Source organism: Ochotona princeps, chromosome 2, assembly GCF_030435755.1.
Source record: "Ochotona princeps isolate mOchPri1 chromosome 2, mOchPri1.hap1, whole genome shotgun sequence".
Lineage (NCBI taxonomy): Eukaryota > Metazoa > Chordata > Mammalia > Lagomorpha > Ochotonidae > Ochotona > Ochotona princeps.
The window spans coordinates 100,195,094-100,207,570 of record NC_080833.1 but is presented as its reverse complement, the minus strand read 5'-3'; the positions used below and the strand labels follow the sequence as shown (position 1 = coordinate 100,207,570).

General features: G+C 41.4%; 1 protein-coding gene across 1 annotated transcript in view; it reads right to left on the bottom strand.

The window, feature by feature from the left end:
* Nucleotides 1-12,477, bottom strand: part of MAN1A2 (mannosidase alpha class 1A member 2) — a 160,258-nt gene that overhangs the window by 54,669 nt on the left and 93,112 nt on the right. The window contains exon 6 of the mRNA XM_058660113.1: nucleotides 9,306-9,400. Within this exon, the coding sequence (XP_058516096.1) occupies nucleotides 9,306-9,400 (95 nt within the window). The remainder of the gene's footprint in view (nucleotides 1-9,305; nucleotides 9,401-12,477) is intronic.

The following is a 12,477-nucleotide window of genomic DNA, read 5'->3' as shown; positions in this document are numbered from 1 at the left end:
TTCACATAATCAACCCCATTTGTAATAGTCCACTGGGATATTTCCAATATTTTATTATAAATGCTTTCTGATCAAAGAGTTGGTTTTTTAAGATTCCTTTTATTTTTTATTTAAAAGGTAGAGTTACAGAGAGTAGGTAAGACACAGACACACAAAAACAGAGACAGACAGACAGACATCTTTTATCCACTGGTTCAATGGCCACAATGGCAGGCGCTGGGCTGAACCAAAGTCAGGAGCTTCTTCCTGGTCAATCACATGAGAGCAGGAACCTAGGAAGCTATCTTCCACTGCCTTCCCAGGCCATAAACAGACAGCTGGATTGGAAGTAGAGCAGCCAGGACACTAACTGGCAGCCATGTGGGATGCTGGCATGCAGGCAGAAGCTTGGCCTACTTCATCATGGCACAGGCCCGTCACAATGAATATCCCCTTTTCACATTTCTTTGTACAGATACAATCTCTAGGACATATTCCTGGTTTTCTCTTTATTGAAAGCCTGCCCTGGACAATGGGGGGCAGAGGGAGGGGAGAGAAAGAGGAAGCTCTATGCCTATAAAATTATAGAATGGAAAATAAGAATCAAAAAAAAAAAAAAAGAAAGAAAGGCTTCCCTATAACTTAAAGTAGATACCAAAACCTCGCTTTAAAGTTTCTTGTTTGGTATTATTTTTACATTTTCTGTGAAATTATGAAAGACAAATAGCACTAAAAATTTTTCATAGCTAGAAGTAATAATCGAAAAACGCATACAGCGCAAGGACACTGATTTCACAAATAATAAATACCTACTATACTGTGAGACAGTGGTGAACCTGACACCCAAAATTCCTGTTTCCATATTAAATAAGACAGCATAAGTTGTGGCCATTGCTTTAAAGAGACTAAACAAATAAATAGATGTCTACGCGCTAGAATTAGAAACTGAGTTAAAACACGTTCTTTAAGTGTAATGTTCAAAGAGTTTTTGAAAATGATAGGATTCAAACTGAGACCTGAAGGATGAAAAGGAGCTAGTGATGAATAAATCCCAAAGACAGAAATTTCTAGTAGGGGAAAAAAGAGCAAAAGAAAAGTTAGTGTACCTAGAGTTCAGAAAATAATGGAAAAAGTAAAATAAGGGACAAGTTTAGAGAGCTAGTTATAATTCAGACTACTCAAGATTTGAGCAGACTGTAGTAAAATTTTAGAATTTTTAAGTGTAATGAGAGATGTCATTAATAACTTAAAAATTTTAAGAACATTTACAGAATAAAGTCCAGCATTTAGAAAGGTCTTCTAAGTGTCAGCAAGGCAAATGCATTATAAAATACAAATACACAACTAGGAAATCCAACATTTTACTGTTCTCTTCAAAAACTTTCTGACCAGGGGCTAGTGTTGCATTGCAATGGCAGTCCATATTGCCCCAACGATTCTGCTTATAGCTCCCTACCAATATGCCAGGGAATGCAAAGGCCTAGGCCCCTGCCATCCAAGTGGGAGCCTAAGACAGAGCTTTGGCTTTTGGTTTTAGCCTGGTTCAGGCCAAGCTACTGCAGATTGCAGTGAATCAGGAGATTAAAGATGTGTCTCTTTATCCCTTCCTCCTGTCACTCTGCCTTTCATATAAATGCATCACTCTTAAAACAACAACAAAAGCTTTTCTTGTCACAGTCAGAAAGAGAAAATTTCATTCACTTTCTTTTTTTTTAATTATTTTTTAATAATCTTACTTAGTTGATTAGGGTACCAAAGGGTCAAGGGTTACAGGGTGAAAGAGGGTAATACCATTGTTTCCACACCAATATTATCATTTTTCCCTGTATCTGGGGCTAGGGGAGAAACAAAGGGAAAAGCCCCACCCAACCTCACACCCATCCCAGATCCCCAATGGGAGGCGTGCTCTGAGGGTCCTGCTCAGTTTTGTTAGTTAATCAGTTCTGGATTGCTGCCAATCTCTCAGTTCCAATCGCAAGGAAACCTATTCAGAGTCCACTGGCTGACAGTCTCTTCATGGTTGGGGTTCTTTCTAAGATCAGCAGTTCAGTTGGAGGGATCTCCAAAGAAACTTCATCTGAGATGATCCCAGACCTGATTCTTCTGTGAATTTGCTAGTACAGACTCCAACACCGTCCGTCACACCAATCAGCCTATGCACATGCTGGTCATTGCGATTGCTGGGTCCGTTCTGTTTCCAGCCCTGTCTTCCTCGTGAACCAACGGGTGTTGTAGTCCAGCTCGATCCTACCCACTTCATACTCGGTCCTCACACAAACCAGTTGGAGTTGCAGCCTAGTTTGGGCGACTCCCCATAACCCCCACCAGTTCTGCCCCCTACCCTGGCTTCCATGCTTGCCAGTATGTACCGCAGGCTTGTCCAGTCTGTCCCACATCCCATTTAGCTCTCGTACATGTCAATGGGCATTGAAGCCTAGTTCAGCCCAACCAACCTACTATCTAGCCCACACACCTACTGGCAGGTGCCTTTCTGTCTAGCCATGCCAGCCCCTGACCTGGTTTTTGTGCTGTCCAGTGGGAGTGGTAACCCGGAGGGAGGTGCCCACTATTTCCCTTCTAGGCCACACCCACTCCCAGATTATGCACTCTCCAGGTGGTTCTGGCATTTGACTTGACAGAATTAGCTCCCAGCCAGCTGATGCTGTGGCTAAGCCCAAACAACCCTCACCCACTCTAATTTTTGTTTGCACCAGTCGGAATAGTCAGCCCACCATTGCCCTTCCCTTATCTAGCTCACATGAGGCCCACAGGTGTTATAGCCCTGCCTAGTCTGATCTGCCCCCATCCTGACTCACGCTTTCCAATGGAAGTAGTTGTCCAGCAGGGGAGCCCACATTCCCCTGCTGGCTTTGCCTCCTCCCCCTGATTATCACATATGCTGTTTGGGCGCTGCAACCACATCTGCTACAGCTTACCTCACCTTGGCATTCCATAATGTGTATTGACTGGTATGTGTTGCAACCGAATCTGGCTCGACCCGTACTCTGTTCTGGTCCTCGGATTCGCCAGCGGGTGATGTGAACAGGTTCAGCCTGGTCTGCCCCCAACCCATGCCATATGTATGCCAGTGAGATAATTTCCATTGCCTGTTCTGGGCTGTTTCCTATTGTGCTTCTTGCGCTTATCTGCTGGGTCCCTGTCCTGCCAGAGAAGTTGTCCAGGATCCTCCACCAGAAACTCTCCCAGTGCCAGTTTTTGCGCATACCAGTGAGTCCATGAGCCAGCCCTACTCAGTTCACCTCCTGTCCTAGCAGGAACAGTGGCTTTTCCTGACTGGCCTTCAATCCAATCTGGTTCTTGCTGTTGGATGCTTCAACCCAGCCACGGCTCTTCCATACCTCCATACAGCTCACACATGGTTCAGTAAGGGCTGAGACCTAGCCTAGTCTGTCACATATCTACCCTGGTCCTCCAGAGCACCAGATGGTGTTGGAGTCTGGCCCGGCTTGGTGCTTCCAGTCCCAGTCCACACTTGTGCTAAGTGAGATTACAACCATATCCTGATCAGAACGCAGCACCCATTTCCAGTCCATGCGCTCATTAGTGGGAAACTCAACCCAGCTAGGGTGTCCCCTTAGCTCCCCAACCGGGCCTATTCCCATCCTTAGATCACGTGCAGGCCAGTGGTTGCTCTGACTCAGCTTGGCAGAGCCCCTCACTTGTCCTGGCCCCTTAGATGCTGTGGCTTAGCTTCCCTATCTCACGCAGATCAGTAGGTGCAAGGGCCTACTTGGCGTGACCTGTGCTCCAACCTGATTTCTGTTGTTTCTTTGAGTTAAGGTTTGTTCAGCCCTGCCCATCCTGCCCCCTTCCAGTGGCAGCCCAGCCCACCCCACATCCTGTTAGGATGCACATTCAGGTGCTGCTGCCTTGACCTGCCCTGACTGTTGTGGGTTCCTTTACCTGTGAGTGATGGCAGGTGGCATGGTCACACCTAGCATAGTCCATCCCAACCCCAGCTCTCGAGCTAACCAGGGGGACTTGTATTTCCACAGGGTTGGGCCCAAACAACCCCACAGAGTCTACCCCCAGACCCTGTTCTCTCGCATGCTGGATAGTGTCTTGGCCCTGCCAAATGTGACCACTCCACCACTCCACCACTCCACCACCCAGTCGGGTAATGGTACCTAACACTGCCAAAGAGGCCCCCCATCCATAGCTTTGGTGTGGGCTGGTGTGTGACACTCAGTGATGTTCTATGCTAACAGCCCATATCTGGATTCCTAATTGGGCTGGTAAATCTGTCTAACCCAAATTGTCTTCTGGATACTTTCCTTCAAACCACCAGGTCTCAGCCCCCACGTATGCCTAAAACTTTCATGACCCTGTCACTGGGAATCACCCAGAATTCACTTCTCACTTACACTAAAACTAGCCTTAGTCATGGGTGTCCCCAGGCAGCAACTACATATCTTAAAAACCCCAGAGTTTGCCGCCAGGCGGCCAGCAAGCAAAGCCTGGCACCACTTGGTGCACTGGCCGCCCTGGGGGATGCCGAGGACTTGTTCACTGCCTTCTGGCAGTGACTTTGGCGTGAGTCACCGGCATTGGGTCTGACCCGGCAGGGGCACCCCACACAGTCTCCACACTGCAGGGAGCTGCAGTTGCCGCCGACCCCAAGGCCCACCCATTCACTTTCAAAATATCAAGTGCTAACCTATATTTTTACTTATTTTACATTATAGCTGCAGAGGAAGGATCTAAAATATTAAATGTGATACCTGCATTTTAAAAATTTAAGAAAATAGGATCCCAAGAACAACATACAACATTGCCAAAACCAAAAATTTCCTGCAATAACAAGATGATGAGCTCTCAAAACACCACCAAGTGAAAATTAATGCTCAAATCTTGTGATGCTTCCAAGTGATCAAACTAAAAGTATAGTTATTACATTTTACTCTAATTTTAATATATACTCAAAAAGCTAGGTAACGAAAATGCATCAAATACTAAAAAACAACAACAAAAATAAGTTCTCTTTCTAACCATGAGCATTCAGATTGCAGAAATATTATTACTATCTATGTGAAAAAGCGAACTATTAAAAAGCCTTCAAACAAAATTTCTGGCACAGATACTTGCAGGTATAGCCGACATTTAAGGAAGAAGTAGACAATTATTTTGGAAAATAGAGACAAATACTTCCCATTTCATTTTATGATACCAAATAACTCAACTCAATACCTGCTAAAAGTATTACCATAAAAAAATAACCACCATAAGTAAGGCTTAAAAACAGTAGAGATGGGCCCAGCGGCATGGCCTAGCGGCTAAAGTCCTCGCCTTGAACTCCCCGGGATCCCATATGGGTGCCGGTTCTAATCCCGGCAGCTCCACTTCCCATCCAGCTCCCTGCTTGTGGCCTGGGAAGGCAGTCGAGGACGGCCCAATGCTTTGGGACCCTGCACCCGTGTAGGAGACCTGGAAGAGGTTCCAGGTTCCTGGCACCTGGCTTCGGATCGGCACAGCACCAGCCCGTTGCGGCTCACTTGGGGAGTGAATCATCAGATGGAAGATCTTCCTCTCTGTCTCTCCTCCTCTCTGTATATCTGACTTTGTAATAAAATAAATAAATCTTTAAAAAAAAAAATTACAGAATCATCCAAAGTACCTAAAAGATTCATGGTTGACTTAACATGAAAACCTTATAAGCAATCTATCATACTAACAACAGATGCAAAAAAGCAAAAATGAAGAAAGCATTCCCTGCACCACTTTATATTCATTTATAATTAAAATTTAAAAATTCTCAGTGAAACATTAGAGTAAACAGCCCAGAATAGGCCATGGAAAGCTTCCCACTGGCATACATGTGGCATGGGTTGGGGGCAGACCAGGCTGAATCAGTTCATGTCATCCACAGGCAAATTCGAACACCAGACCAGAGTGTGGGTTGGGCCAGGTTTTGTCACAGCAAAAACCTGTGCACAATATGGAATGCCAAGGTGAGGTTGCCTGTACTGGATGTGACTGCAGCACCCAACCAGCACGCGTGAGAACCAGCAAAGGAGGGGGCAGAGCCGGCAGGGGGAATAAGGCGGGGGAGGGGGTGGTCCTTGCTGGATAGCTACTCCCACCAGAGAGCGTGAGCTGGGATGTGGGCAGACCAGACTAAGAAGGGCTACAACACCTGTGTGCCTCGTGTGGACTAGATCAGGGAAAAGTAAGGCTGGGCTGATTATTCCTACTGGTACAAACAAAATTACAGTGGGTGAGGGTTGGTTGGGCTTAGCCACAGCATCAGCTGGCAGAAGCTGGCACTGGGGGCTAATTCTGTCAAGTCAAACCACAGAACTACCTGGGGAGTGCATAATCCGGGATTGGGAAAGGCCTGGGAGGGAAATAGTGGGCTCCTCCCTCTTGGGTTACCACTTCCACGGGAGGGCACGAAAACTAGGACGGGGGCTGGGGTGGTTAGACAGAGAGGCACTCAATAACATCCGTGAGGGCTGGATAGTTGAGTTGGTTCGATGGAACTAAGCTTTAATACCCACTGACAAATACAAGAGCCAAATGGGATGTGGGACAGACTGGACTAGTCTGCTGCACATACTGGCAAACCAGGGTAGGGGGTGGGCCTGGTGGGGGTTATTGTGGATCACTCCAACTAGACTGCAGCTCCTACTGGTTTATGCGAGGGCCAAGTATGTGCTTGGCAGAACCAGGCTGGACTGCAACACCCATTGGTTCAAGTGGAAGACAAGGCTGAAAACAGAACCAACCCACCAATTGCAACCACCAGCTGATCAGGGTGATGGACTGTACCAGGCCCTGTACTTGCTAGTACATATAAGAATCTGGTTGGAGAACACCTCAGAGAAAGTTTCTTTGGAGATCTCCCCAATCGAAATGCTGGACTCAGAACCCTAGCCAAGAAAAGACAGAAGACAGAACAGGTCAATCAACCATCTCAGCTATATGTTGGCCGCGAAATATGGGGCAAATGGAAACACTATGATGGACTATGTCAACCAGTGGATTCTTCAAAGACCTCATCGTGCTTGGAGTGGCCAGATTGGCAGCGATCCATAACTGTTGAACTATCAAAACCACTTGAGCAAGAACCTCGGAGCATGTCCTACATCTGGGACCTGGGGTGGGTGGGAAATTGGGTGGGCCTTCTCCCTTAATACCCTCCTTTAAACATGAAGGAAACAATATGGAAATAATACTCTTATCCACTTTTCCTATAGCCCTTGAACCTTTTTACCCTAATTAACTATGTAAAGATTGTCAAAAATATAATTAAAAAAAAAGAAAAAAAAGAAATATATTTTGAAAATAAAAAAAACAAAAAAATTCTCAGTGAAATAGAAACAGCAGTTGATAAACATGATTAAAAACTACAACTAATTTTTTTAAATAAATGCAGTTCCATAGAAATCTAGGAAAATATACAAATGTAGGTGCAGACAATGACCTTAACCATAATTATAAACCTAAAATTGTAGGAGATGTATTTGAATGAATAAAAATTTTAAACCTATATTAAAAACACAGACAACAGACACATAGCAGAGCATGGAGAAAAGAATTAATTCCATAAATTATAAAGGACTTCACAAATTAATGAGAAAAAAGACTACCCAAGCAACACTCAAAAATAAACAATTCTCAGAAGAGTAAATACACATATCCAATAAATTTACATAATGTTCAAATTTGCTAGTCAGAAAATATAAATTAAAGTAATAATGAGTTACATCTTCTAGTCACCAGAATACCCAGATTATAAAGAACTTATACATACAGATGTTCAGGAACTTGCACATGTTGTTAATGGAAACATGATATACTTGTTTGGAAAGCATTTTAGCAGTATCAAATTTTAAAAACATATCCCTTTTATCTGATAATCACACATGTAGGGATTTTTAAAAGCCATATGCCCCGATTCTGATATCATATTCTTAATAATCACTTGCAGAAAAGGACACAGAAGGATGGAAAAGGATGCCAGTATTTACAGTAAGAAAATGCTGGAAAGAAATAAATGTCATTGTATGGAAATGAAAGAATAAATTACTGTATTACTTTCTGATGCCTCATTTTTTGCAGTCAACACAAAGACTGATTTAGCTTTATCAGATGAGGTGCCAAAATATGAAGCAGAAAAACAACCATTCTAAAAAACAATTCAAGAAAGCTACATCACAAAAGAGAAACATGCTAGATTGTAAAGCATGGGTTGATGTTCAGGAAGTAAGATTGGGAAAAGGTCTGTGTGTGACAAACTTGATCCTGGAGGTGGAAAAAAGGGAGACGTCTTCATTAAAAACTGAATGCCATGCATGTCACATACATGGATATACATAAACTCAAGTAAAATTGTTTAGTTGTACAAAAAAATTCAAATAAGCTAAATGAAAATTAAGCTTATAAAATGCCTGGTATGAAATTCTTTACAAAACCTTTCTTTTATTTTTAATCTCAACTTTGAGGTTTTGCAATTGAAATTTGATTTCTGTTTATTTTTAATTTTTTTTTAGTTTTTCTATACAGACAACAAAAACGCAAGTCCTCCAAGGTTGTCTTTTAGTCAGAATTAGTCTTTAATTAGTATGTAAAAAGGCCATTTAAGCTGCCACTGACTTGAAGAAAATATCAAAAATCTTCCCTGACAGTAAGGAAAGGCAGCCAGCAGGTGCCCTCCGCGGGCCCGTGCAGCGATGCAGGCTGCGTGGACTCCAGTCGGCCCTCTCCGCACAAAGGAGGAAATCTATGTCTTGGAGAGAACATGAAATCATCGAATAAAGTTAGAATGCTTGTTAGTATTAACCCTGATTTCTCAACACAAATCCAAACTCTAAAGTTCTCCATTAGAAAGAAATGACTAACACAGATTAGTTTTTTTTTTTTTTTTTTTAACAAATGAAGTTGTCAAAATTCACATTTCCACGAAAATGTTTCTAACTACTTCTCAGAGGTCTGAGTTTAGGAAGAGCAAGAGTCAAATTTTCATGTATTTTCCATACTCTTAACACTTAGATGCCTTTCCCGAAAAAATAAATGAATAAGTAATTCTTAAGAGAAGCAAATGTTGGAAAAACATACAGATGAAGAAAAAAACAGAGACTCAGCAAAAAAAAAAAAAAAAAAAAAGAGCAGAAACTAGAATAATATTAAGGCAAATTTAATATGTTCTGAAGCAAAGGACAGATTTTTTAAAAATAGGTAATTGTGTTCATTGCATCAGAGGAAAACAATTTTAGTCATTAAAAAAAATTTAAGACTAGAAAAGGGGAAAAATCAGTTCATTTAATTTTCCCAGGCCAAGAATAATGCTATAAAACAGAATTTACCTTTTCAGATTCACCATTGCCCAGGGAATCCCAGTAGGTGTGTTAAAGGCAGGAAGAAGTTTCTCAGCCAACTGTACTGCTTTAGTCTTGAATATCTGAGATTCAAAAAAAACATGAATATTGAAAACGGTAGCCATCAATAGGTATTTGCTTACTGCAACCTCTCATAATACACACACCACAACGAACTGGGTACACCAAAGCACTGATGGTTAGAAAAGAGCTTACAGCACTGAGAAACCGATTGTAAAGTCTGTGTTGAGGACACTTTACAGATGTCCAGCAGGTGAAGACCTAAAGCAACAACCAACTGAAAAGGCTTGACTTCCAACACTGGCATTATCTGTATTTTCAGCTGGCAAAAATCGGAGAGAAATCAGGCTATGAAATTTTCAATCTGAGACAGACAAGTTTAGTTCAAATATTTAGAAAAAAAAAGTGAAACTCAATGTGTAGAAGTTCCTTTGAAATACCACAAGCATTTTGTGTCTTAACATTTTCTATTAAGGTCTAACCACATTACAAACAGGAAATAAAGCATTCACATTTCATATTTACATACACATGCTACAATTTTAAGTCCCACATATGGCCATTTAGTATCCCAAACAAAAATCTGCATAATATGAATGGTTCCAAAACTTTTCAAATTAGGTACTAATATCAAAATATGGCTAACAAATTTTCTATTATTTTCTTAGTATGTCCTAATAGGTTTGTGTGTTCTCGTTTGAAAGCTACTGACATAGACTCCAAACTGACAGGCTTACAATATTAGACAGGACCACATGTTGTCCTTTAGGCCTTAAGCCTACCACCTCTCAAGCAGATTCCAAACTGAACAGTTACTTAAGGCTCTTTTTACTGCAGCCAAATATTTTTAATAAACTGTAATTATAGTTATCAAATAGTGACAATTTGAAGGTGTAAACACATCAACTTTTAAGTTAGAATTATATTCAACGCAGCATACTGATATTATTTGGATGAAAAGTACTAGAAGACAGTTTAGACAAGTAGGCAAAACAGAAAAAATAAACACATTCTGAAGGTTTCCTTAAATAAGGTGAAAATCTACTTAGCTAAACTATTTAATTAGCTATAAACCTACACTTTACCATTTCCTTCACTGTGTACTTCAACATAAATACACCGAGAAGATTTTAAAATCTAAAACTTTTAATATTTTCTTCAGAAAAGCAAAGGTTCATTTTCCTCTGTGGATGTATAAGCATGTGCGTATATACATGCATACATATAGACATAGCCACATGTACATTTTTATAAAGACATCACCTCATATGGTTTATAATGAGGATAAAACGAGAAAGCCTCTTCCCTAAAAAATCTACTTAATTCTGTATCTTTTTCTTCAGATAAAACTAATACTGATGCTGGCAACATGACCTACAAATATAAATTTTTGCAAACTCAAAGGCATTCCATCTTAAATCTAGAATTAATAATATTCTAATTTTCAACTACGTTTAATAATAAATAACATACATAAATAACCAATGAAACAGTTCAAAAAGAAAGTATCTTAATACCATGATAAAAAAAAAAGCCTCATCTAGTCAGTGACCTTAATTTATTCACAAATATATAAACTCAGTTAGTGGTAAATATGCTGGAACTGCAATTCCAATTTTGAGAAATATTTCTGTAGACAACAGTTAACACCAGCTAGTTTTTACTATGCAATGAGGGCAAATAATATAAAAGCAAAGGGTACCAAAATTAAATAAATCTCTTTTCAGCCTAAAACTAGCCCTGAGTTTAGAAAAATTAAGATTAGAAGAATTGGGACCCAGCACGATAGCCTAGCACCTAAAGTCCTCGCCTTGAATGCACCAGGATCCCATATGGGCACCAGTTCTAATCCCAGTAGCCACACTTCCCATCCAGCTTCCTGCTTGTGGCCTGGGAAAGCAGCTGAGGTAGCCCAAAACCTCAGTACCCTGCACCCATGTGGGAGACCCAGCAGAGGCTCCTGGCTCCTGGCTTCGGACTGGCTCAGCTCTAGTTGTTGCAGCTACTGGGCAGTAAACCATCGAACAAAGATTTTCCTCTCTGTATATCAGAATTTCAAATAAAAATAAGTAATCCTTTATAAAAAAAAAAGATTGGAAGAATTGATTCTGGATCTGAATGAAATGAAAGATACAGCATTAAACAGATACAAAGTATCAAGATTTAAAGTAATGAAACTTAAGGGAACATATTAAGTAACACAAAACCATTATAAATCTTGTTTTCTTTATTTTAGAATTTCTCAAGCTTTGTTATCTATCTATCTATCTATCTGAAAGGCAGAGTGAAAAGAACACCTCACTTTCCAAATGTCCACAATAGATTGGGCTGGGCCAAGCCCAGTCAGGGGCCTAGACCTCAACCGAGGTCTTCGCCAGGGTGAGTCCTACAGTGCTCATCAGCAGGAAGCCGGAATCAGAGTGGAGCCAGGACTCAATGTAGACCCTCTGATATGCATGCCATCATCCCAAGTGGCATGTTAACTGCTGCGCCAACTGCCTGTTTCCACTGTAAATTCTTAAGCAGGAAAGACACATTAGAACAGGTTTCAATTGCTTATTATATTATTTATTAATAAGGTAACACTTTCAAACCCTTTTCTCAAACTAGCACTGAAATGTTAGAGAACAAAAGGGTTTAGCATCATTCAATGACTTCCTATCTCATTCAGAGTAAAAGCCACAGTCCTTACAAAAGCCAAACCTTTTATAAGAGATGGATCCACATTGTCTAAGGTCCCACCCCTTACAGCACACACTTGTCCCCTGTACACTCAACTTCAGATGCACCAGTCCCTTTTGTCATTCCCTAAGAACAATTAAATGCTTTTTTACACAAACTCTTTCACATAGCCACCTTGTCCATTGGCCACTTACCACACCACGGTGCAAGCTGTAAGAAGCATTCTTTTAATCTTTTTTTTTTTAAAGATTTATTTATTCTTATTACAAAGTCAGATACACAGAGAGGAGGAGAGACAGAGAGGAAGATCTTCCGTCCGATGATTCACTCCCCAAGTGAGCCACAACGGCCGGTGCTATGCCGATCCGAAGCCAGGAACCAGGAACCTCTTCCAGGTTTCCCATGCGGGTGCGGGGTCCCAATGCATTGGGCCGTCCTCAACTGCTTTCCCAGGCCA